Source organism: Eschrichtius robustus, chromosome 12, assembly GCF_028021215.1.
Source record: "Eschrichtius robustus isolate mEscRob2 chromosome 12, mEscRob2.pri, whole genome shotgun sequence".
NCBI classification, from domain to species: domain Eukaryota; kingdom Metazoa; phylum Chordata; class Mammalia; order Artiodactyla; family Eschrichtiidae; genus Eschrichtius; species Eschrichtius robustus.
In genome coordinates, this window is record NC_090835.1 from 105,938,191 (window position 1) to 105,965,290 (window position 27,100).

General features: G+C 43.2%; 1 protein-coding gene and 1 pseudogene across 1 annotated transcript; both read left to right on the top strand.

The window, feature by feature from the left end:
- Positions 1–2,422: 2,422 nt before the first annotated feature.
- ECI2 (enoyl-CoA delta isomerase 2) lies at positions 2,423–23,383 on the top strand. Its single transcript, XM_068557726.1, has 10 exons — positions 2,423–2,495; positions 5,308–5,470; positions 7,594–7,692; positions 7,918–8,106; positions 10,430–10,499; positions 13,465–13,567; positions 14,311–14,431; positions 20,114–20,203; positions 21,782–21,925; positions 22,575–23,383. Exons 1-10 carry the CDS (start codon positions 2,440–2,442, stop codon positions 22,728–22,730), a joined length of 1,191 nt encoding a protein of 396 aa, XP_068413827.1. The 5' UTR covers positions 2,423–2,439; the 3' UTR covers positions 22,731–23,383.
- Positions 23,384–25,544: 2,161 nt separating this feature from the next.
- LOC137773521 (low molecular weight phosphotyrosine protein phosphatase pseudogene) lies at positions 25,545–26,133 on the top strand (annotated as a pseudogene).
- Positions 26,134–27,100: the final 967 nt, after the last annotated feature.

A 27,100-nucleotide genomic window follows, 5' to 3' on the forward strand; every position in this document is an offset into this window, starting at 1 on the left:
TAGAGGAAAAGGGGGGGAAATGAAAAAATACTTAGGAGACAGGATCACCAGGACGTGGCACCAACAGAAGTGACGGGTCAGTGAGACAGAGGGAGCCCGGGTGCTTCCGGCTCCCAGTTTGCACGGTTAACTAAACAACGATGTCAGAATGTCCCTCGTGACTGAGCACGACAGGCTTTTCACACATCATTATAACAGCACCTGATGGTTTAAAGATCGGAAATTAAAATAATACTATGCCTGCAGGAGTGTCAAACATGGTAGATTTTACTCTGTAATGTTCAAAAGTAAACATTTAGCTCCAACACTGAGCACAGCACTGTGCCCCTAGGACTCATTACAGCAGGGAGAGCTCCTCCCAGCACCTGCGGCCATGAGGGGTGTCCGGGATTCTCCGCCTGCAGAACAGGATCAACTGCCCTCCTAGGAAGCCCCTCCCCTGCAATCAACACTCTAAGGTCTAACCAGATGGGACGTCCCCCTCCCAAAGCCTTCATAAGCACTGGGGGAACCTGCTCATATTACAGGATGATTAGAGCTTTAGGTGAGGTCTTGGCTGGGCTTCCGCGTGTCTTAATTTTCTCCAGAAGCATTACACTCCGAGGACACAGTGGGAGTATACGGGGAGCAAATGACTGCACTAAGAACTGGATGACCAGACACAACACTGGTTTTCCCTTCAGTGGATCTCCACTGGCCTCAACAGAGAGTGCAGTCTCCTGGGCATGGATACAAGGATCTCCACGCTCAGGTGGAACACTGAACAAACTCACAATGCTTCCCTTTTGCCGAGTACTGGTCTCCACCCACAAGGCCATAGCAACCACGTTTAAACGGCATGGCCTGGACTCCTGGGAACAGTTTAACAGACCAAAGGTGGACCCAAGATGAACTCTCTGCCAGGAATGTCTGTCTTCTTCACCATCTCCCCTCACTCAAACACTGGCACAGAATGGGTCCTCAGTAAACGACAGCTAGTAGAGATGCACCTGATTTGTCCAATAGGGAAAAAAAATGTTTGCCCCGGAGGTTAAGGTCTTACTGCTCTGTAGGACATCAGCCAGTTTTGTACCTAACCCTGCAGTCTACTCCAGCACTCATTTTTACACTGACTCTATAAACCAGTGTTTCAAATTCTTTTTTATCATCCTGCTGGTTCCCTAATTAATGGGTTAGGTAAATCTTTGACACACGCTCCTATGTTTTTTAAATGATACTTTGACAAAAACAGCAAATTTCCCATGCCCCACTTTTCTGTGTAAAATATAGTAGGCATAAGCCTGAGAAGACTTCACTTGTCTTACGAAAAGTCTCACCATCCAAATATGCTTACCAGTAAAGGATTTTTTTAAAATTAATATTTCTATGAGCGGTGTTTCACCTTCCAGAGCCCAGGGAGTCTTCCAGTATCTCAATTTCTTCTCAGGCATTTCCATTACCTCCGAGGGTTACTTAAGTCAGCCTGAGAGAGGGTCTCAGGTCTTTGAGAGGCTCAGCTCAGCCTACCAACCATCACCTCGTACATCTGAAGAAAGGGTTCAGAATAAGTCCAAACTCTTCTACACGGCCTTCAGTCTTGCCCCCGCCTATGATGAAGCACAAATAATAAAATTACTTGGGACTTTGACCACTTGCAAGTCTCAGGTCCTCGGGGAAGTCACCTAATTAATCTTCGCGGACCTCACGTTACACATCAGCAAAACAGGGCGACAGCATTTCCCTGCTCAGAGGATAACAATGAGCCTGGCTCGCTCTAGCTGGTCCACAGGTGTCAACTCCCTTCATCTAAAAATCGGAATTTTTTCCTCTGGGACCTGGATGAGGCGACAAAGGCCCTTCCAACTCTCAGGGTTTCTCCCCTATAAAAACAGTTTGTTAAATGCTTTGGCAGAACTCAAAAACACCCTCAGACGGTGATTGACCTGAAAAGCTGGGTTTAAACTGTTCGACAGAGACCGTCTGACGCCCCCGCTCTACCGGGTCTGCGAGCCGCTCACCTTGCGGAGCAAACACGTGCTTTTCACACGCCCTCGGCTGCCTCCCAGCCTCCGGCCTCTAACGCGGGGTCCGCCGGTGCTCCAGCCAGGCCAGCAGGGCCCTCGAGCAGAGCCACGCGCCTCCCGCCCCCGGCCCGGCCCCGCCCCGCCCCGCCCCGGCCCCGGGCCCGGCCCGGCCGCTGACCCGACCCAACCTATCACTCCCGGCCCCTCCCCCCGCGCGGGCCCCGCCCCCGCCCCCGCGGCAACCGGTCGCCTTCAGGCCCCGCCCCGGACCGCCCCCCGGGCTCAGGCCCCGCCCCCGCCCCGTTCCAACCTATCGCGTTCAGGCCCTGCCCCGCCCCGGCCCCTCTCAGACCTATGGTGTCCCGGCCCCGTCCGGGAGTCAGTCCCCACCCCCACCCACCCCCACCCACAGTCCCGCCCACGCCCCGGGGCAGCCATGGCCGGAGTGGCCGGAAGGCTGGCGAGGCGGTGGTGCTCGGGCTCTCTGCGCAGGTAAGTGCCGAGCCCGGGCCCAAGGTCGCCCTCGGACGCTGCCGTGCTTGCGGGGGGCGCGCTGTCTGTCATCGCGTCTCGGTAGCAGCAGGGTTTGCGGGCTTCCAGCAGAGCGTGACGTCAGGTGTCCCTCTCCCGCTCGCCCTCCTCTGGGCCGGAGGGTCAGGACGGCCGAGCCGGGTCTCCCCGCGCGCGTCCCCGCCCGCCCCCGCCGCCGGGCTCGGAGATGCTTTGCTGAGTTGGGGGGTCGCGAGAGCGGCCCTGCGGGCTCGTGCCCGCCGTGGGAGCGCGCCCCGCGGTCAGGTTGGGGTGACCCGTCTGCTTCGTGGAGAACGTCCTGCCTAGTGATGGTGGCGGGATGCACAGCCGGGCCACGTGGAAACCAGAACCGGGCTGTGCACCGGCAAGGGGAAAACCCTGGAACGTGCTGGTTGCCTTCGGGGGTGGAGTTATGATTTTCCAGATTTTATATATTAAGCGGTCGGGTTTTGTAATTTTTTTAAAACTATTTTAAAAAAAAATAAGTTTGCACCATGTTTTGTGAGAACTTGCACATTTCGCCCTTTATGTACATTTTAAGTTTTCCTTTCATTTTCTGCTTGTAACTTGCCAGGTGCCAAATTCATGTAAGATGCAGAGTTTTTCCCTTTTCGGAAAAAAAAAAAAAAAACGGATTCAATTAATGTAAAACTCATAGAAGGCTAATTTTACTGAATGAGGCTAATTCAAGGTTTGAACGTACTCTTTGAAAGTTACATTATTGCAGAGGAGGTGATACGTTTGTTAGGTTTGGGCTTTATTTGTAACTGTATTATTTTAATCATCTTTGATGCCCTTAACTTTATTACTCAGGGTCATCATTGTGAACATCCATTGTTTGTTTGTGACCTCACTGCTGTGCATTGATGCTTTCCCCTCTGCTTACTGTGTGTGCTTCAAAAGTTACTTACCTGGTAGCACTTGCTGTCTCTGCTCTGCACCTGGCTCGTTAGACATCTCTGGGTGAGGGCTGAGTACGTCTGCTCAGCAGGCTTCACAGCCTAGCATCCAAGGCAGGTAGATTCCCCCCAGGTAGGTCCTCCATCTCCCTAAGAAAGAAGTGCTGTCTGTCTGGAATGCCAGCAACTGCTCATCTCTCCTCTGAATATTTCTTTCATCTTCATTTTCCCCTCCTTTCACCTGTGTGTGTGTGCTGGGACACACGTTTGCTGAGCAGAGAGTCAGGAATTGACCGGATAAAAGTTTATACTTTGTTGATCGGTGACTTTGTGACTGAGCAAAGGGCTTATGTGCCTGAGGGGCAGAAAACCAAATTCTGACAGCAGGAGTTTGCAGCAAAGTAAGGATTTATTGCAGGGCACTAAGCATGGGAGTGAGAGGACAAGCCTCAGGTCCACTCTGAATTGATCTTTGTGTTACAGGCTTTTTTTTTTTTTTTTTTTGAGGGGAAGAACAAAGAAGCTGAAGTTAATTATCCTCTTGTGACATTTATTAATCATTAGATGTCTCTGGTTTACAACTCTCTGGCCAGGTGGTCCATGGCACAGGGGTCTGTGAGCTCATCCTGCTCTGGAGAAACAACCTGAGTCTGCACCTTAACAATGATGTCTATAATAGCAGTTTTAGTACAAAAACGATGTATCGACAGCAGCAATTTTAGTCATCTGACTCTGGTTGATTAGTGCTCAGTTAGCCCAGGATTGAGGTCAGAGGGGACAAGAAAGGGAATAAAGTTTTGGATAGAGGGATGACTCACAGACTCGTTGAGGAAACTCGGTTTCAGGGGGACTCAGTTTCAACTGCAGAGACTCTTTCTGGACCTTGGGACCCAAATGACTGATTTCTTTGTACTTTACCCCCTTGGTCTCGGTACCTTTATTTTGTTTGGGGGTGGGGCAGGCATATTAAACTCAGAGACTGAGATTGTCTTTGCCACTGTTTTATTTAACACAGGTTCACTGCGGGAATGATAATAATTTCACAAGCCAGTAGCATACAGGATAATGCCTCTTCATAAGCCAGTGAAGAGTTTTGACTTTGCCATCCAAGAGCTGATGTCCAGCTGCCAGCCCCAAAATAAAAGTCCCTTGATGCTGGAGCAGTTTGCTGGTGTGGCCAGGCAGGCTGATTCTTCGGTGGCCGCTACATGGCTTTCACCACTGCTGATAAAAGAGTCCCCTTTACCATGGCAGGAGCTAGTGCCCCAAGGTCTTGGAGAGCTATTTGGATCAGCAGAGGGGAGCTTTGCCCAGACTGAAACTCTTGGACGGTCCTCACAAACTCTGGGTATTTATAGTCTGAATGTCCCCTCCTCATAGTCGCCTCATCTGCTCTTATCAATACATCCCCTGCAGGACCCCTCAGACGCTGAGGTCCGAGTGGTTACCAACCAGAAAGATGAGATGTCAGCCTGACACAGTTCACATCATTCTTATATCAAAACCACTTCACTTCTAAAAACAGCTGTATTGGGTCTTTGCTTTCACTTCAGTTGTGCACAAGTGGCTTTGCGATCTTCACACCCCACGCAGGACTCCTGCTGTCCTCCGTCTCACAGGCCTCTCACTGGCTTCCTGCCTGTGGCAAAATTCCACGGCTCCTCGGCTTCTGGCTGCTTTTTCTCTGTTTAATTTGAAGGCTACATTACTGCCGTTAGCTTCTGTACTGATTTCTTATCTCGGGACAGTTTTGGAAACCACTAACCATTCACAGCCAGGTGGCTGGGGAAGTATAGGGAAAATATTTCTGGAGAGACGTAGCATTCTGGCGTGTAAGGGCTGGGAGCGATTACAGTCAGCCTGCCTGTTTGCAGTCCTCTGCAGGTCACTCGTTTCCCAGCACTTCAGCTGCATGTGTGTGGCCCAGCAATGAGAGCCAGCCAGAAGGACTTTGAAAACGCCATGAATCAGGTGAAACTCTTGAAGAAGGATCCAGGAAATGAAGTGAAGCTGAAACTCTATGCACTGTATAAGCAGGTAAATGCCTAAGGTGCGATATAAAGACATTTTGAGCAGTTGGGACCTCAGACAGACATGCTGCGTGTTGTACTAAAATGCAGCCTTAATGCTTTTAGGGTTTGTGTTGCTGCCTTTCCTACCAAGAGTGTATACATGAGAGTTTATTATATTAGACTTCAAAATATTATCAAGGCAAAAAGTAACCCCTCAGGATCACTCCAGAGTAAAAGAGACTTAAAAGTTATAACAACCAAATGTGTAGATCTTATTTGGCCACTAATTAAAATAAATCAGCTGAAAAAGTGGTCTTGAGACAACTGAGGAAATCTGATTAGGAACTGAGTATTAGGTGTTACCTAGGAATTATTCTTAATGGCATCATGGTTGTATAAGAAAATGTTGATTTTTTTTTTTTTTTGTAAGGAATGCATACTAAGTACCTAGGGGTAAAATAGTATGGTGTTTGGCATTCTCTAAAATAATGAAGCGAAAAAGGAAAGAAAAGGATGGATGAAGCAAGTAATGGCAAAAATGAGAGTTACTGAATTTGGGTGACGAATATCGGGAGTTCATTACAGTATCCTACTTTTGTATATGTTTGAAATTTTTTATTACAAAATTTTAAAACTCAAGTTTTTAAGTTACAGTGTCTGAAAAATGTCCTGGGGAGTCAGCCCCTCTGGGTTCCTGTGTGTTTTCTATTTTTCTCTTCCTGGAACGCATATGAGCCTCTCTTACTTTCATGCTGGTGTGTATAGTAAAGAATTTAACTTTGCCCCCAAAGAGGTCTGACCTTTGCCCTTGGCTTCTGGGAGGTAATTTCTAAGCCCTTGAAATGCCAAGAGTGATAGAAGTGTCTTTGTTTGCCTGGAGAGTCTAACAGTGGCATTTAGAGTAGGGCCTGCGATTACACTTTAACCATGCCGAGGTGGTGGAGCCCCAGTGAAAACTCTGAACACCGAGGCTTGAATGAGCTTCCCTCGTGGGCAGTGCTCTGTGTGTGGTCACGCGTCAGTCTGGCACTGGAAGAGTACGCTGTCCTGACTCCACAGTGGCCGGTTGGCGGGGGGCTGGGGTGTCACACACGTGCCTCCCCCAGATTCCACCCTCTGCATCCTCCCTTGCTGATCTTAATCCGTATCCTTTCCCCCTAATAACTGGTAACCAAGAGTACAACAGCTTTCAGTGCATTCTGTGAGTCATTCTAGCAGATTATTGAACCCGAGGGTGGTTTCAGGAGCCCCCCAATCTTGCACTTGGTGTCAGAAGTGGAGGGGGGCAGTCTTATGGCCTGCATTGCCTCTGATTTCTCAGATGGCTAACTCTTGCAAGGTGAGTCTTACCTCTTTTTCTTTGGAGAGTCTTAGCCTCCTTTGCTGCCTTTGTTTTTCAAAGCCTCTTTCTTCTTTCCTCTTTTAGCTAGTTATATTACGAAGTTGAAAAACATGGTTATTAAATGGAGTTTTAAATTGCCATCTCTGAAGATAACTGAGTGCATATTTTTTTCATCTCAGAACACTCAGTGCGCCTACCCTCAAACAAGTAAACTTTAGTTGCTTTTTGCTTTCTGCTCGCATGTCCTTCAGTTAAGTGTCCTACGGGCCAGCGGCTCTGATGACCCCCCCCTGCCCCCTCCTACCCAGCTGCAGCTGTGTTGCTCAGTTATCAGATATCTGCCACGGAACTGGGTTGGGGAGGGTGGTTCTTTTGAATGGGCTTTCAGAATACTCTCTGTGTTCTAAATGTTTGTGGGCGAGTTACCTTTGAAGATTGTTTGCTTGAAGATTTTGATCATGTATGAAGAATGTGACCATCGCTATAAAACTAATGAACGATGACGATTTTTTAAAAAGTATTCAGTACTTTCCCAAAACCCTAATCTTGCATTATTTTCATGCACAGGCAGTTATAACTTATTTTAGGGACTGATAGCCAATAGCATATGTTGTCCCTCCAGTCTTTTTTCTCTTGCTTGTGCATTTTTAGCAACAGCAGCAAAGGGAGAAGAAAATTCAAATCAATTTATGTACCTTGGGAGGGGAAGGTGCATTCACGCTAGCATGCATCTTATGGGTCTTAGCTATTTAAGGCTCCAGTTTGCATGGGCATTTGACCAATAATTGCCCCTTTCCTTTTCACAGGCCACTGAAGGACCTTGTAATGTGCCCAAACCAGGTGTGCTTGACTTTATCAATAAGGCCAAGTGGGATGCTTGGCATGCTCTTGGCAGTCTGCCCAAGGTACAGTTACTTGTCGTTCTGCTTTTATTCCATTTGCTGTGCTCCTAAGGGAAGGGGTTGCTTCTCATTATTAAGCCATTACAGATGAGCCTTCTGGATCTTGAGATCCCTCTACCGAACCAGAACCTCTATACGTTCTTCATTGCCAGGTGTCCTTATTAGCACAGGAAGTTTCTCAGAATGCTTGTTCATTGACCATGGGCTGAAATTGTCATCTCTCTTCAGGAAACCGCCAGGCAGAACTACGTGGACTTGGTGTCCAGTTTGAGTGCTTCATCTGAGTCCTCCGGCCAGGTGACACCTGCAGCAGACAGGAAGCAACCAGGAAGTGACGCCCTGGCGGTGACCTCCCAAGACGGCATCACAACCATCACACTGAACCGGCCCGACAAAAAAAATGCACTCACCCCTCAGGTAACACGACCTGCCCTAAGAGTCCGTCCTGCTTTTCTTTTCTTCCTCTGTCTGTTTCACTCAGAAACTATAGCGTGTCAGCATCCTTCCTGTTTCTGTGAGAGCTCTTGTTTGATTTGTGCAGAAGATTAATAATTGTGGCTACTTCATACAGCAGAGTGGGACATTCATTATTTAGAATTTGTGAGCTCCAGGTAGGTTCTACATGCCCAGAAGGCACTGCAACTTTTCTAATGATGGAAACACAGATAAATGATGTGAATATAAATGAAACACACGTCACTGTAAGAGAAGATGCAGAGGGCTTCTCTAAGGTTGGCATAGACGCTCCCTGGACGTATCTTCATGTCACTTAGACTTGAGAGTGAGTACTAATCTACTTGCATGGAGCTTTATTTTGTACAAGTAGAGGAAAAAAGGAGAGAAGAACTTAAACAGGTCATAACCCAGCTCTGCTTGAAATGAGCTGCTTCACAAGGGCACTGTTAGTCTTTGAATTGGTCATTGAACTAGAACGATAATAAAAATAACCACTTCCGCAACCTAAGTGTCCATCGATGGATGATGGACAAAGAAAACGTGGTACGTATACACAGTGGAATACTGTTCAGCCATAAAAAATAGTGAAACCTTGCCATTTGTGACAATGTGGATGGCCCTTGAGGGCATTATGCTAAGCGAAATAGCTTAGAGAAAGGCAAATACCGTATGATCTCACTTATAAATACAGAGAACAGCAGATTGGTGGTTGTCAGAGGTGTGGGGTGAAGGGGGTCAAAATGTACAAACTTCCAGTTATAAAATAAATATGTCACAGGGATATACTGTACAGCACAGTGACGATAATACTGTTTTCCATGCCTGAAAGTTGCTAAGACAATAAATCTTAAAATTTCTTATCACAAAGAAGAAACATTGTAACAATGTGTGGTGATGGACGTTGGCTTATTGCAGTCATTTTACAATGTATACAAATATTAAATCATTATGTTATACACCCGCAACAAACATATGTCAGTTATAGCTCATTTAAAAAAAAATAAATCGAAGTTTAAGGAAAAAATAGCCACTTCAGCCCTTTCCCCTTGACAAAAAAAGTAGAGAATAAATTGGATACTTGGTGCTGAACTGGGAGTAAAATTCAAAAGGGCTGTAACCCCTTTTCACTGGATGTATCACCTCTATTGTAGTAGAAAAAGCACACTACCTTAAAATAGTCTTAAATAAGGATTCCATGAAGTTGGATATGCACTATGCAGTTAACAAAGCATTCGAGTCTCAAAACTTTTTCCTTTTCTCCTGACTCATTTTTATATATTCATGGTAGCAATAGTAATAACTACTCTTTACAGAGTGGCGCGCGTGTGTCAGTACTTTCCACACAGAGGTTTAATTCCCACCAGGAGCCTACCATTATTGCTAGCTAACAATAAAATAATTAGGTTAAGTACTTATTTGCTCCAATTCACATGACTAATAACCAGGAAGATCTAAGTTGAGACCGTGATCGATCCGTCTCTTAAGCCTGGCTCTTCCCACTTACCCCGTCATGCTGTACCATCATCCCTGTGGTCATAATGGAACTACTTCCTCATTCCCTCCCTCAGTAGAAGTGATTTCACCTCCATTCATACATTATGTAAAGTCCATGCGTTTATTTTTTCAGTAAGGGATGTGTATCTATAAATGTCACCCCTCTTCACCATTCCCTCCCTCATCTAAAGTAGAAACTGCACCTGTTTTAAATGCCTTGAAAGCTATGACAGCTACACGTCCAAGATTTTCAGAGACGTTGCTGATTTGAAATATTGGGCCCACTGTTCTTCACCGAGTCCAGCCTTTCACCCTCCATAACACTCCCAGACTGCCTGCCACACTCATGCTCTCTCTTGACATCCCAAATGAAAAACTGCTTCCTGGAAATCTTTCTCTGCTCCCCGCCCCATCCTACCCACCCTAGAAAAGTACCGGCAGCTCCTCTGAGCTTTCTGCTACTTTGTACTTTCCACCCATTTTAGAGCTCTCCCCGTCTATTAATTCCAAAAGCTCAAGGACTGTGTCTTACTTGTTCATTTTGGGGGAAAAACGTGGACATATTCCCCAGCATAGCACTTGGTACGGAATACACACCACGTAATCATAAAAGGAATGAAAGTCCTTTCAGTCTTTCGGGCTGCCTTTTTGGTTCTATAAATACAGCCAACATAAGTGTTTGGCACTTTGCAGAGGGTGGGCTTGCAGACTGATGTTTAGTGAAGCCCCTGGGTGATGGTTATCATTTTCAGAGTTTTTTTCTTTTCCTCATCTTCCCCCTTTCACACAGATGTATCACGACATCATGCTTGCACTTGAGGCTGCAAGCAAGGATGATTCAGCCATAACTGTTTTAACAGGTGAGACATTTTCTTAGATTTCTCGGTTAAATTTCTATTTGGGAGGGATTTTCATCTAGGTAGGAAATTGAGTAAATAAGCTCTAATATCTTTCCTAGTGCTAAGATACTCTAATTCTTAAATACATAAAAAATATGATAGACACAGGATTGATATCTTTATCACGTAAAAAGCAGATACAAATTGGTTAGGAAAAGTACTAAGACCTATTAGATAAACGGGTGAGTAAAATGAACAGATAATTTATATGAGAAAGTCCGGGCATTAAAGAAACAAGGAAAATGCAACCAGATTAATAAGCACAAACACAAATCAAAATGATGAACTACCACTTTATACTTATCTGAATTAGCAAAATTTCATGTTATACCCAATTTTGACAAGGTTATGGTAGAATAAATGCCTCTAATCCCTTGCTGACAGCAGCATAAATGGCTATAAAAAGTGTAAGTAGCTAAGGAAAGGGCATTTGACAGTACGTAAAATGTTCATATACTTTGATACAGGAGTCCCACTTACGGGAATTTATTTTAGGGAAATTATCCAAGAAAAAGGAAAGATCTTATGCAAGAAAGATAATCTTTGCAGCATTACTTATAATTGTGAAAATGTTAAAACATTGTAAATATGCTGCACGACAGAATAATAAAGCACATTATAGAACATCCAGTAGACTATATACTGTACAAGTATTAAAACTTACAACTCTAGAGACCAACAGTGTAGCAAATGTTTAAGATATAATAAAAAGCATTAGCAATTATATCAGCACTGTGGTAGTAAGTGGAAAATACGATGGCTGCTCCGGGGCCTGGGCTGACGAGAACTCAGAGAGTGGAAGTCATTGAACTTGGAAGGGGCCCTGCGTGTGGTGGTGCAAGCTGAGGGTCAGGACTCAGATCAACTGGAGTTTAAATCCTGGCTTCATTCCTTACTACCTGTGGGCGACCTCTGCTTCCTGAATGGAGAAGACAGTGTCTTCCTAACCCCATGGAATGGTCGAGGCGGTGACACAAGACAGTGCAGGGCAGGGCTCACAGCAGGTGCTTGGGAGACGGGAGCTGTTACCGTGTGTTGACGCAGTGGAAGCAGGACTGATTTTATTTTATTTTATTTTATTTTCTCTTTTGGCCACGCCACGCAACTTGCGGGATCTTAGTTCCCCAACCAGGGGTTGAACCTGCACCCTTGGCAGTGAAAGTGCGGAGTCCTAACCACTGGACCACCAGGGAATTCCCAGAGTGATTTTATTTTCTTTTAATTTTCATTAAAATTTGTGAAGTATATAACATTATATAGAGATATCAGAGAACTCTCAGTAAAAAAGAGAGATGGGGAGAAAGATACCTAACAGCTGATGAGAGGGGGTAAAGGAAGCAGAAGAGTTGAACATGGCCCTTGTATTTCACAAATACACCTAGGAGAATGGAGACAACAAAAACAGTCTAGAGGTGGCGTTGGCTTGATACAGGAGAAGAATGTTTTCTGGTTTTTTAATTAAAAAAAATTTTTTTAAACATCTTTATTGGAGTATAATTGCTTTACAATGGCGTGTTAGTTTCTGCTTTATAACAAAGTCAATCAGCTATACATATACATAAAAATTTTTTTAACTGAAAGTATAATACAGGCACATGGTTTTTTAAAAAATCCAAAGACTATGAAATGGCATATAACAAAACTAAATCTCACTCTCCTTGGAACCCCAGTCCTGCTTCCTAGAAAAACTCAGCTTTTCTTGAGCCTTCCAGAAACTGCCTATGTGTGTACGTGTGTGTACTCCGCCTCTTGTAAACAGAAAAGGAAGCATATAATACATACATACTACACCCACCTTCTCCTAACAGCATATCCCGAAAAATTGTTCTCTATCAGCACATATACATCTAAGTTTTTCTCTGCAGGACTACAAAGTATGAAAGTTTTGGGATTCCATAATTTATTTCATCATTCCTCTATTGATGAACGGGTAGACTGTACTTAGTCTTTTGCTATTAAAATCATGCTGCAAGGTTTATCCTTGGACATATGTGTTGCAGCGAATGTGCAAAAGTATCCAAAGGCTATATTCTTAGAAGTGAAGTTGCTGGGTTTCGTAATAACGGTAATAACGGCTAACGTTCATATCATACTTCCTGTTTGCTGAGCACTGGTCTGAGCATTTTAATTCATTTATAGCTTTTTGATTCTTAACTTTTCTAAGCTTTCTTGCAATAACCCTGTGAGGTTAGGCCCTATTATTACTCGTATTTTACAGGTGAGAAAACTGAAAGATTAAGGTCTGATAAGTAGTGCTTTTCCTGTAGTGATTTTCTATATATCCTTCACTTTCGTTTTCTAGTTCCTTTTTGATCTAAACGTTGTAATAATAGGTCCTTTAATTTCCAGAAAGGATTTTTTTTTTTTTTTGGTTTTCCATTTCTGTTATCAATTCCTAGTTTATTGTATTATAATCAGAAATGATTGGTTTTACTAATTTTACTTTTTTTAGAATCTATTAAAATTTCGTGTATATTAGCTATATATTGCAATCTCTGCCTTGAAGATTAAGAATCAAAAAAATGGCCAATATTTTATATCATCCAGGAACACTTAAAAAGTAAGTTCAGGGACTTCCCTGGTGGTCCAGTGGCTAACATTCCGTGTCCCCAGTGCAGGGGGCACCGGTTCGATCCCTGGTCGGGGAACTAAGAAAGTCCCTCCCTGAACCCCCAGGTGAGAGCAGAGCCCCGTTGCCTGCTCTCCTGTCCTCGTGTCCCTTTGCATCATCATAGCTGCATTGCCTACAGTTATTCATGTGTCTTTAAATCAAGGTCCAGCTGACTCCCTAGTGTGTCAATTAGGGCAGGACCCCAGCTGGTCCACCAGTGTATTTCCAGAGCTTGGCACAGAGCCTGGCACATACAAGATGCCCAGTAACTACTGTAGAGCGAATGAGTGGTGGATCCATGGATTTTGTTTACAGGCAATGGGGACTATTATTGTAGTGGGAATGATCTGACCAACTTCACGGATATTCCCCCTGGTGAAGTGGAGGAGAGAGCCAGAAGCGGGGCCGTTTTACTGAGGTGAGAGCCCGTCTGTCTCGTCCCGGGGGGCTTATCCTTATCAATGTGGTCTTCAGCTGCTCAAAAGTGAAAGAAATACTTCTTAGGTTCCGTGTAATCGGCTGTGACTTTAGGCAAGCATATTTCTCCAAACTTCTATCAGTAGAGGGCGTCTGCTCCATCACTGTAACTTCTGTTACCCATTCTCCTGGCCTCCCTATACCACATTTGATTGGAAAGCATACAAGTCAACTACCGCTACAAATTAAATTCTCCCATATTGAGGCAGAGGAAATTAGCAACTTCTCTGGCCAGAGGAAGGCATGACTGCCATGATCGCTGCTCATAGGAGACTTGAAATGGTCTCGGAAAACACAGAGGGCACGAAGGCGTCTCCTCCCGCCTCATTAGTCCCCGCTGTGTCTCTGGTGCCCACTGAGCTGTGATACCGCAGCACGAGCTGGCGGCCACCCTAGCCTCTGAGTCTACAGCTGGCTTACGTCCCTGACCGAATGCCCAGAACACAAGATTTGAACCAAGGCTGACCTGTGGGACTCTGCGAGTTTCCCTCAAATTGCGTTCAGATGGGAGGAACCTGGTGTGAGAGGCAGGGGAGGTGGGAGGGCAGAGAGGCACTGCTGGGCGATGGAAACTCACCAGCCTGGCCAGAAAAGCATGTTCCAGACTCACCCTGTCTCGCCAGCATACTTCAGTGATGCTACTTTGTCATATTTAAACATGCTTTTATATTTCCATGTCTGTAGGGATTTTGTCGACTGTTTTATAGATTTCCCGAAGCCTCTGGTTGCAGTGGTAAACGGACCAGCTGTAGGAATCTCCGTCACCCTTCTCGGGCTATTTGATATCGTGTATGCGACCGACAGGGTAAGTCAGCTCCCAGAAATGTATGAAGTTATACAAGTAAAAAGATCCTCTGAATTCTCCTTTATTGTTGCTAGTAGTAAACAGATTACATATGGTTTGTGGTAGAATGGACCAAATTTAAATTTTTCCCAAAGAATTAGTCTAATATGACAACGTTTTATTTTTCCTTTACTATTAACTTGAATTTTCCTAGACACGAATATTGTTGTGAACATTGCCCCAACTCTTTTGGCTCTGTGCTCTAATCCTATTACACAACACTTGTTCGTTTCTACTCTAAAATAGTCAGGAACCTTCAAAGCTTGTTAGCGGGGAGCAAAAAATAGCTGCTTTGGAGGTTATGCAAGTGAGTTATTTGATCATTTTTTCCAAGTAAATGAATCCTGGAATTTATAAATCTAGAATAAGGAAGAACTTTCAGGCGTTATTCTTTCACTCCCTCCTTTGCAGATAAGAAAACCAAAGCTCAGAGAAGTCATGTTCACCATTGAATTATATAGATTTTAATTTTTCTTCCTACTACAGTCATACTATATGTCATAGTAGAAAATAAAATTTTGGAAAATATGGAAAAGTACAAAGAAAAGAGTTAATTTAAAAGTCACTCCTTATCTCACCACTCAGATAAGCAGTGCTAACATTTGGGTTATTTAGCTTATCTAATTTAACCAGTCCCTGACACTGGAACCCTAGAATATTTCCAATTTTTGTCCTTGTAAACAAAAATGTGATGAACGTTTATCTTAGAACTTTTACTGTAGAACTAATAACCACCTCTTAGGGTTATCAGATTCTTAGAGTGACTTTTGCTTTTGTGGCAGTAAAATTTGCTAGTGTACATACAGCCTTGCAGGGAACATTTGGTTTTTACCACTGAAGAGATTCCTGGTTTTGTTTAGAGGTATTTTCTCCACTAATAGGACCATATATTAGGGTCCTTAACTCTGGCTTATCTTTTACTGGATTCCTTTCAGTGAGATTGGGCATATTGTCAGATCTAATTTTTACTAATAATTTTCCCATAAAAATAGCAAATGGAAGTCTAGACCGCTAGGCTACCTAACCTTTGTAGGTGGAAGTTTCTGCTCAAAGGCAGAAATTAACAGTCTTCGGTCACATTCTGTGTGTTAAATGACCAATTAATTGACCTGCTTTGAGCAGGGTGGGATCAGGAGTTCCTGACCTGAACTTGGGGGTCTCATTCTTCAGTACTTGGAGGCCAGATATCATCATATTTGAATCTTGTCCTGATTCTCCCACTGGATTCCAAATGATTGTCATGTACATCATCTTTTTAAAGATTTCTAGGACTCCCATCTTACGATACAATTTGAATTAAAATTGAAATCAGAGGGAAATGAGTATATGTTATATATGCTAAAAGATTGGGCCCAAAGTAAAATATTTGACAAATAGTGACCACTGCTAAGGGTTCACCCAACTGAATTAAACCAAGGTTCAATTTAAAATCAGGGAAAGACACAGAAGAAAGAAGCTGTGGAGAGGAATTCATTTTACAGGGTTTCTCATTCCTGGCTTCATGAATAGATACCATATTAAATGTGGGTTAACATTTAACCCATATAACCAAATTATTCTTTATTTTGGGCAATAAGTAGTGCCTCTGCCTATTAGCTTCTCTGTCAGCAAACAGCACATTTGCTCTTTGAGTTAATACAAAGGCAGAAATCATAACAGTAATAGATCTTTGAGTGCTCAGTATCTAGGAGGCACTCTGCTGATGCACATTATATGTGTCAGCAAACGCCCATGTTAACTGCCCTGCGAGGCAGGTGCTCTCATCCCATTTTACAGATGAGAAAACCGTGGCACAGAGAAGTTAAGAAGCTCCAGGGTCACCAGGCAGCCTGACGCCAGCATCTAACCCTTAACTGCATCTACTGCTCCATTTCTGAAAATTAACTCAGTGTTTGCTTATAATAATGTTTATAAGTAAATTAAATGCTGCTTATTATCAGCTTTCCACGTACCTGTTTGTGGCTCTTACCAAGGTTGGCTGCTTCTTTCAGTTTTCTGGTTGTGTTCCTTAGGCTGTGACTTCCCAGCACATTTTCTCCAATACGCTTTCTTTTGGGGGGAAAAAGAGAAGATAGGTGACAATAACTGTTTACTTTATACTTTTATTATTTTGATTTGTATGCTTTGCACATTATATGTTTATATCTTCTAGCAATATTCATTAAAAAAAAACCCGCCATACCTGATTATGGGAAATGAAGTCTAAATATGCTGTTTACGGAATTGTTGATTATCAGTTAATTTCCTTTCATAAGAGCTTTTCATTCATCAAGAAACACACAAAACTATTTCTGACATCTAGAAAAAGACTACAAATGACTCTGTAGTCTAAATAACCAATATTAAAGTAGTTTCTGATGTTTAAAACCAATCAAAAAGCCTCTGGGGCAAAATCAAGACAAATGGCAGATTGAGGAAATAATTTTTCAACTCACACAATAGAGGCTAACCTTTCTAATATATTTTTTAAAATGTGTCTATAAAGTGATGGATCAAATGCTGGAGAGGGTGTGGAGAAAAGGGAACCCTCTTGCACTGTTGGTGGGAATGTAAATTGACACAGCCACTATGGAGAACAGTATGGAGGTTCCTTAAAAAACTAAAAATAGAATTACCATATGACCCAGCAATCCCACTACTGGGCATATACCCAGAGAAAACCGTAATTCAAAAAGACACATGCACCCGAATGTTCATTGCAGCACTATTTACAATAGCCAGGTCATGGAAGCAACCTAAATGCCCATCAACAGACGAATGGATAAAGAAGTTGTGGTACATATATACAATGGAATATTACTCAGCCATAAAAAGGAACGAAATTGAGTCATTTGTTGAGACGTGGATGGATCTAGAGACTGTCATACAGAGTGAAGTAAGTCAGAAAGAGAAAAACAAATATCGTATATTAATGCATGTATGTGGAACCTAGAAAAATGGTACAGATGAGCTGGTTTGCACGGCAGAAGTTGAGGCATAGATGTAGAGAACAGACATATGGACACCAAGGGGGGAAAACTGCGGTGGGGTGGGGATGGTGGTGTGCTGAATTGGGCGATTGGGATTGACATGTATACACTGATGTGTATAAAATTGATGACTAATAAGAACCTGCAGTATAAACAAACAAATAAACAAAACAACTAATACTAAACTTTCATTGGGTTATTTGTATGGAAATATGGTAATATAAATGTTTCAGACATTACATGAAATTTCTAAAAACCTTATATGTTCTGGTATAATGTTATAAGTCATAATCCTAGTTATTACTTTAAAATGTATATCTCAGAAATAACTAATTTTCTTGTCAACTGCATTATTATGAACTTTCATCAAATCTTTAACCGTGGTCATTTTTAAGTCTTTTGTCATTTACAGACAGTTCTGGGTGTACTCTGATGCTTTTGTAAATATGTTCCTATAAAAGGGCTTCATCTTCAGGAAATTCATGGAAAAGACTCTGACAAGTACAGGTTTCTGGTAACTGACTGTACTGCTGAACTGAATGAATAAGCATTTTCAGAACTCTGATGAAAAACTGATGAGCTCATAAAAGTGCTAACAAAAGATCAAGATGATCAAAAGATCAAGATGATCAGATGTGACTTTCTGTTTGAATTTAAAAAAAGAAAAAATCCCACAAGGACTCAGAGGCAAAAAATATACAAATTAATTTTCACTGCAAAGTAAAGGAGCTGTTACAGTGGAGGATTACTGGACTGAATGTCAATATTATGACATAGTATGAGTGTGTTTCATGTTTGGTAATTGCAATCATTGTTGCTTTTGTTGTGGTCATCCATGTACAATGCTTGGTGTCAGTCTATTTATCTCTTGTAAAATAAAATACAGTGTGTGTGTGAAAAAAAATATTTACACACACACAAAAAAATTTAAATTAAAAAAAAAAAGTGATGGATCAACAAATTAATATAAAAATACACGACAGAGAGGAATAAATAGCCCACAGAAAAGAAAGTATAAATGGCTCTTAAAAACACATGAGAAAGACACCATTAAGAAAAGGACTTGTAGGGACTTCCCTGGTGGTGCAGTGGTTAAGAATCTGCCTGCCAATGCAGGGGACACGGGTTCGAGCCCTGGTCCGGGAAGATCCCACATGCCGAGGAGCAACTAAGCCCGTGCACCACGACTACTGAGCCTGTGCTCTAGAGCCCGCGAGCCACAACTACTGAGCCCTCATGCCACAACTACTGAAGCCCGCGTGCCTAGAGCCCATGCTCCACAACAAGAGAAACCACCACAATGAGCCTGCGCACCACAACGAAGAGTAGCCCCCGCTCACCACAACTAGAGAAAGCCCGCGCGCAGCAACGAAGACCCAACGCAGCCATAAATTAATTAATTAATTTAAAAAAAACCAATCCAACTTAAAAATAGTGGGCAAAGTATTGCAAGCTACTTCACCAAAGAAGGTATGCAAATGGCTGATAAACACAGGAAAAGATGCTCAACATCATTAGTCATTAGGGAACAGCAAATTGAAACCACACCGAGACACCACGACACACCTACTAGAGTGGGTAAAATTGAAAAGACTAAGGATAATCACAGGTTTAGGGAGAATGCAGAGTGGTTGGAACTCCCTGCTGCACCTCGGAAAACAGTCTGGCAACGTCTCAGAAAGATGAACCACACAGCCCAGCAATTGCATGCCTGGGCATTTACCCAAGAGAGTTGAAAATATACCTTCATCATAACCTTATTCATAATATCCAGAATACTGGAAATACCACAATGGCTCCAACTGGTGAATGGATAAACGAATTATGACACACCCCTACAATGGAATACTACTCAGAAATAAGAAGGAACAAACCCTAATATGTGCAGTAACAACGTGGTGACTCACGAGCCTTCTGCTAAGGACAGCAGCCCACAAAAGGAGAGAAGGCTACAGAATGTGTGATTCCATTTATATACATTCTAGAAAAGGTGAAACTGTAGGAACAAAACAGATCAGTGGTTGCTTAAGGGTGAGAGACAGACTGACTGCAGAAGGGGCGTGAGGAAACTTTGGGGGGCGGTGATAGAAATATTCTATATCTTGATCATGGTAGTGGCTACATAACTGTATACATTTGTTTAAAACTCATCAAACCGCGTACGTTGAGAGTGGATTTTGTGTACACAGGCAGACCTCGGAGATACTGTGGGTTTGGTTCCAGACCACCACAATAAAGCAAATATCGCAATAAAGTGAGTCACGGGACTTTTTTGGTTTCCCAGTACATATAAATGTTATGTTTACATTACACTGTAGTCTGTTAAACATGCAATAGCAACATGCAATGTCTAAGAAAACAATCAGACATTTTAAAACAGCTTTAATTAAAAAATAACGCTGTTGGGAAAATGGCGCCGGCAGACTTGCTCGACTTAGGGTTGCCCCAAACCTTCCATTTGTGTAAAAAAAAAAAAAATGCAGTATCTGCGTAGCACAGTAAAGCAAAGCACAATAAAAGGAGGGCTGCCTGTATAATAATACAATAACCATAATTTTTTTTAAAGTTCTTCAATTAAATATTGTAAGGAGGATAGAAACAAATAGTGATTTTTTTGAAATCACACGTGAAAAGATGATTTTCTTTTCTCTCTTTTTTTTCTCTCTTCAAAAAGGCAACATTTCATACTCCATTCAGTCACCTAGGCCAGAGTCCGGAAGGGTGCTCCTCTTACACTTTTCCGAAGATGATGGGCCCAAGCAAGGTAATTTTTGGAAACCCTAAAACGAAATGTCATCTCCATTCCAAAAGTAACCCCACACTCTCTGTTCTTTCCCTCGATAATAGAGACAACAGACGGAAGCGAATTATGTGCTCCCCAACTCCAAGAGTTTTAACCGTAGAGGAACCAGGCTGTGGGAAGCATCTGGTCTGCAGAGAAGTTTAGACGCTCTGTCCCCAAACTGGGGGTGACTCCCAGCTGGGTGCCTGGCGCTCCCAGCGCCGCTCCCGGCCTCCACAGCCTTTTCTCCAGACTGTCCCACAGGGCAGCAAGGCTCCAAGGGGCCCAGTGGCCGCTCGGGTCTGTCCCTGCAGTTATGGAAACGTAGGTGCCCACCCTCGGTGGGCAGGACCCCAAGGGGATCATGACAAGACCGAGAGCCAGGGGAAGGGAGAGGCTTAGCAAACATCCTTCGGGATCTGGAAGGGGGGGAGTGGGAACTGAGCCTCTGTTCGTTGCTATTAGGTTTTCATTGAAAAAAATGTATATTTTTAAAATCTCTCTCTTTTCTTTTGTTTCTGGACATGCCATGTGGCTTGCGGGATCTCAGTTCCCCGACCTGAGATTGAACCCCGGCCACGGCAGTGTGAGAGCCTGAAATCCTAACCATGAGGCCACCAAGGAATTCCCTTTTTAAATCTCTTTCTTCAGTCACGTGCCCTGAATTCTTATACAGATTTGAACTTTGAAAATTTGGGCAGGCCCAACCCTAAGGCTTAGAACATTTGACTCTGAAACCGTCTTTGCTTTTCTGGAAGAGAAATTGCAGACATAGGGAAGGATATCCATTTGGTGCCCTCAGTATTGTTAGAAACTGAACATCCGTCTCCCTCACTTTCCTTCAGTTAAGTGGAGCTCATTGGAGTATCTGGGCAGGTAAAGAAAACTGTCAGAGGCAGACCACTGTGTGAATTTCCAGGGAAGGGAATTTTTTTAAAATATATATATATTTATTTATTTATTTTATTTATTTATTTTGGCTGCGCCGCATCTCAGTTGCAGCACGTGGGATCTTTAGTTGCAGCATGCAGACTTTTAGTTGAGGCATGCGGGATCTAGTTCCCCAACCAGGGATCGAACCCAGGCCCCCTGCATTGGGAGCGTGGAGTCTTACCCACTGGACCACCAGGGAAGTCCCCAGGGAAGGGAATTTTGACAGTTGGTGTTCCTGAATGTTGGTTGGCATTTCCTATGACCGTGATTTTTCTTTTTGTTTTATAATTGTTTATAGTGTGTAAAGCAGGAACTCATTGCTGCCATGTGTCGTAGAATCAACATCTGCCTCACAGCCTTGCTGCCCCAGGCTCCCAGCTCTTGCTCCCCATCACAGACACACACAGAAGCGGCAACCTCTACAAACTGTCTAGAAAGCCTAATGGTCTCAGCACACAGTTGGCAAACCATTGCCTGTGGCACCATCAGTTTCTCCCTTAATGAGAAATACTGGCGACCTCAAAGACCAGAAGGAGATGTCCCCATGTCTACTGAAAGCAGTTCATTCTGAAGTTACCTGAGCCTTGTTTCACTGAGTTAACGTCTCAATCCTGCTTTTCATTTCAGGCAACAGAGATGCTTGTTTTTGGGAAGAAGTTAACAGCCCGGGAAGCATGTACCCAAGGACTTGTTACTGAAGTTTTTCCTGACAGCACTTTTCAGAAAGAAGTTTGGGTCAGGCTGAAAGCATATTCAAAGCTCCCCCCAAATGTTAGTATTCGTTTTTTTGTTTGTTTTGTTTTGCTTGTAAGAACCATGGAAATCATCTGTTTGCCTTAAGAGAATAAGCAATTAAAAAAACAAGACATCTTAGCTGACTCTTAGCACATCTAAATCTGAGATTTAAAGTAAGCATAATAATGTTAGAAATACTGATTTTTACAGAACTTATCAAATAGGCATTCCATTTCTGTGCTGTGGAGACGGGGGCAGCTCTTTCTGGGCACCACTTTGAGGAGGTTGATAGGCAGCCTTTGCCAGCACTTTCATCCTTGAATCCAGGTGAGCAGCCAGACAGGTTAACTTTGAGGAGATTCTGACCACGCAGCACTTTCGTTTTTATATGTGATAGCTGGCGACTGATTTTCTCATGTTCTCACTGCTCAAAATGTGATCCTGGAACCAGAAGCTTTGGTTTCTATCTACAGCTTCTTAGAAATGTGTGATTACAAGCCCTGCCCCACACCTGCTGGGAGGATGTGTGCACACACAAACGTTTGAGAAGCAGTGTCTTATCTACACATATTTCTTAGGTGTCACAGGATCAAATGAACAACAGAGAAACAAGCATCAGAATTCTAGAATAATCCCACTCCTCTTAGAATACCTCTTAACCTTACTGTTGGTTTTGTTTTTTCAGGCCATGAGAATTTCAAAACAGGTCATCAGAAATAGGGAGAAAGAAAAGTTACACACGATTAATGCTGAAGAAAGCAGTATCCTGCAGGAGAGGTGGCTGTCAGATGAGTGCATGAATGCCATCGTGAACTTCCTGTCCAAAAAAGCAAAGCTGTGATGACCATCACATCAAAGCTAAACGTTTCCAAGGAAGGGATGTGCTACTATTTCTGCTTTCCAGTTCCTGAACTAAGTAAACCTCGCTGTGCCTTTTCTCAGTGCTAAAATATCAGTTATGATAATTATACTTCACTAGAGCCCTGATGAAAAACAAATGATGTGAAACCAGCTTTGAGAATTTACGTAGGTTTTTGGCAGTGGGGAAGTCTTACATCTTTCGCTGTGAATCGCTGTTGCCAGGCACACTGAAACATTGTGCCCGGCGTCCTGCTCGGAAAGGCATTCACAGCGTTGCAGGCTGAGACCATGTGTTCGAAAACCACTACTGCACTTTGCCGTCCACACAGGCTCACTGACTTGATCGGCCCAAACACCGACAGTCTCTGGATGACCGAGTCAAGATCTTCAGTGGGTCGCATGTTCTTTTTCAGCCATCTGGCAGGGGGAGCAAACAGAAGGAGCAATATTACTAGAGGATAAATTAGAATCTTAGTTTCATCCCCCCCCCCATAATTTGATAAAAAGGGATGAAGGGATTGGATTGTTTCATTGGAAAGTGATGTTCTGTATCAGTGATTATTTCCTCATTTATCGTATAGTCTTCATTCTCATTTAATGTGATACTTTATAAAAAGCACACCTGAAAGCTGCCTTAACTGTCCTTGTGACTTTCTGTTTCGATGGCTGCCATGTGTATCACTTGACAAGAGTTTAATTCCAATGGCTATAGGATTGGCATGGAATATTTTGCTCTTCTAAATGTCCTCCTTCCTTTTTAACCTCCTTCAAGCATCAGCATCCAGATAGCCAACCCACCGAACCTCTAACTTCTTAGTTCTTAATTTTTTTATTCCAGTAATCCTAATCCAAAGTGTTCAGTCTTATAGGAAATGTATTCATAGTAATAACCCATTCATGTTTCCTGAGCACTTACTATTTGTTTCTAGTGCTTAATGCCCGTAAGCACATTTTGTCCTCAAAAAACAATGCCAAAAATTAAAAATGAGGTAAACTGTTGCTGCTACCCATTTACAAGTAAGGAGTCCAAGGCATGGAGATGTAAGTAGCTTTTCCAGAGTCAGAGTCCCACTAAGGGTCAGAAAGTCCCAGCCCCACTGTGTCCCCAAGAGCCAACTGCCGCCCATCCCTCCCACTGACTTCAACTAACATCTCTGGACAAAAGGTGAAAAACAACGGTTTCAGGCTGCTGAAATTAAACAAAAGCAGATGGATTGTGGTAAGGCATCAAAATGGAGAAGCATCTGCCCATGAGTTTCTGAGATTGTGGGATACTAGGAAACAATTGCTGGGATCTCTGTCCTGAGCACAGGACATATGCCCCAAAGGCAGGCCCGACTGTGCAGCAGTGCAGTGGATGCCATGGTGTGATGGGCAAAACAAAATTTGAGGCCAAGAAGAACATCTAACCAGGAAAAGGATAGCCTGGGGCTGGAGAGGAGAATCCCAGAGCAGAGAAGGAGTGAGATGCTCCCCTAATTCTAGGTATGAACCTACACAGCCTAGGTTCACAAGCGGGACAGGCTCAAACCAACGTGGTAAAGGTTTTGGGAAGTAAACTGGGATTTTAAGCGCCACAAACACAAGATGAAGACAGCTTGTAGTCTCAACCTAAGCAGGTTGATTACTTGCTAAAACAAAACCATCAACATTCTCCAGATAATTCAACAAAACCCAGGCAGGGTCCATGCAACATAATATTCACAGTGTCCATGATACAATCCAAAATTATTGACATACAAAAGACCATGGAAGTGTCAACACTCAGGTGAAAAAAGACAACACATGTTAATCCCAAGATGACCTAGATGTTGGAATTGTCCCACAAAGACTTTAAAGCAGTTCTCATAACTGTGCACCACAAGGTAAAGAAAAACACACTTGAAATGATTAAAACTATGTGAATTCTCATCAGAGAAACAAACTACAAAAAAAAAGAACCAAATAAGATATTTAGAACTGAAAATCTGAAATTTAAAAATAATTCTCTAGGGAATTCCATAGTGTTCCAGTGGTTAGGACTCAGCACTTTCACTGCGGTGGTCCGGGTTCAATCCCTGGTTGGGGAACTAAGATCCCACAAGCTGCATGATGTGGCAAAAAAAAAAAAAAAAAAAAAAATTGAGGGACTCTCTAGCAGAATGTAGATGACAAAGGAGTCAAAGAACCTAGAAGATAAATCAATAGAAACTAAGCAATGTGAAGTACAGAGAGAAAAAAATACTAGGAAAAATAAGCAGAGTGACATCAGCAAGATGTTGGAAGTTTCAGGTCCTCATTGCCCAACAGAAACATCAAATAAATACAGATACCAGTCAGACATCTACAGCAAACAAGTGAATGTCCAGTCAAGAAAAAAATTACATTAAAAATGATAGGAGGGCTTCCCTGGTGGCGCAGTGGTTGGGAGTCTACCTGCTAATGCGGGGGACACGGGTTCAAGCCCTGGTCTGGGAAGATCCCACATGCCGCGGAGCAACTGGGCCCGTGAGCCACAACTGCTGAGCCTGCGCGTCTGGAGCCTGTGCTCCGCAGCAGGAGAGGCCGCGATGGTGAGAGGCCCGCGCACCGCGATGAAGAGTGGCCGCTTGCCGCAGCTGGAGGAAGCCCTCGCACAGAAACGAAGACCCAACACAGCCAAATAAATAAATAAGTAATAATTAAAGGTGCTAATACTTTAAAAAAAAAAGAAGAAGAAGAAGAAGAACACCCCCACACTTTACTTAGATTCATTTATTAAAAAAAAAAAAAAATGATAGGAGATATTAGTGGGCGCCTCTATGAGCGCGGGAAGATGGCCGAACAGGTGACCAAGTCAGTGCTGTTCGTGTGTCTGGGTAACATCTGTTGATCACCCATCGCAGAAGCAGTTTTCAGGAAACTTGTAACTGATCAAAACATTTCAGATACTTGGGTCATTGACAGTGGCGCTGTTTCTAACTGGAACGTGGGTCGGTCACCAGATCCAAGAGCTGTGAGCTGCCTAAGAGATCATGGCATTAACACAGCCCATAAAGCAAGACAGGTTACCAAAGAAGACTTTGCCACTTTTGATTATATACTATGTATGGATGAAAGCAACCTGAGAGATTTGAATAGGAAAAGTAATCAAGTTAGAAACTGAAGAGTGAAAATTGAACTGCTTGGGAGCTACGACCCACAGAAACAGTTCATCATTGAAGACCCTTGTTATGGTAATGACGCTGACTTTGAGACCGTCTACCAGCAGTGTGTGCGGTGCTGCAGAGCCTTCCTGGAGAAGGTTCGCTGACCCGGGTCCAGTCCTGCTGCAGCCCAGGCTCGTTCCCACAGGCCCGCATTCTCAGGTGTCACAGTGTCACCATTCCCTAGCCAAGGCCGCAGCCCTTTCTTCAGTTGACTCACTGTTTCTTACCTTAAAAAATAATTGTAGGTGGAAATCAGTTGTTGCATTTGGTGGAAGAAAAAATAAAAATTTTTGATTCAGACAAAAAAAAAAAATGATTGGAGATTTTGTGACATTTTTACTCACTCTTGCCCCACCTACTCCACTGCGTGATGTGGTTGGAAGGAATTAGCCTAATTCCCACCTCCTTCTCTTGGGATGTAAGGAACAGACTGGAACTTGTTTGCAACGTTCTGGCCTGTCTGGGCTGCCTGAGGGATTGGTTGCTATCTTGCCTGACTCAGAGTTCAGATGGAAACACTGGCATAGTTTGGGTCCTGGGCTAGAAGCCACAGAAGGCGGTGAAACACATGAAAAGTACAAGCTGATTGCACACCCATGGATGCAGAGAAAGAGATTACAAGCAGAGGAAGACAATAGAGCATTTAAGACCCTGAGAAGAAGCTGGAATGAGACTCTTTGGGAAACTAAGACATTTAAAAGCAGCGGGGGTGGGGAACGGGATTAAAAAAAACAAAAACAAAAATTAAACCTACACACAGGCCCAGACAGGAATCGTGCCCAGTTAAACCTGAAAAGGCCTGGGCTGACCTCAGGACTCATGGGCCCACCATATCAAGGTCTCGCACAGCAGTGTGCAAGCACTGGGAGAGGTGGCTGCTCTTTCAAATGCACAGTTTTCAAGAAAAGGTCATAAGGCATGCAGAGAAACAGGGAAATGTGACCCATTCAAAGGAACAAAATCTCCACAAATAGTCCATGAAGAAGCACAGGCATGAGACTTACTAGACAAAGACTTTAAAACAACTGTCAAATATGTTCAAAAGAGCTAAAGGAAAACATGGGCAAAGAACTAAAGGAAATCAGGAAAACACTGTATGAACAAAATAATATTAACAGAGATGGAAATTATTTTTTTAAAAAATTAATTCTGAAGATAAAAATTACAATAACTGAATTGAAAA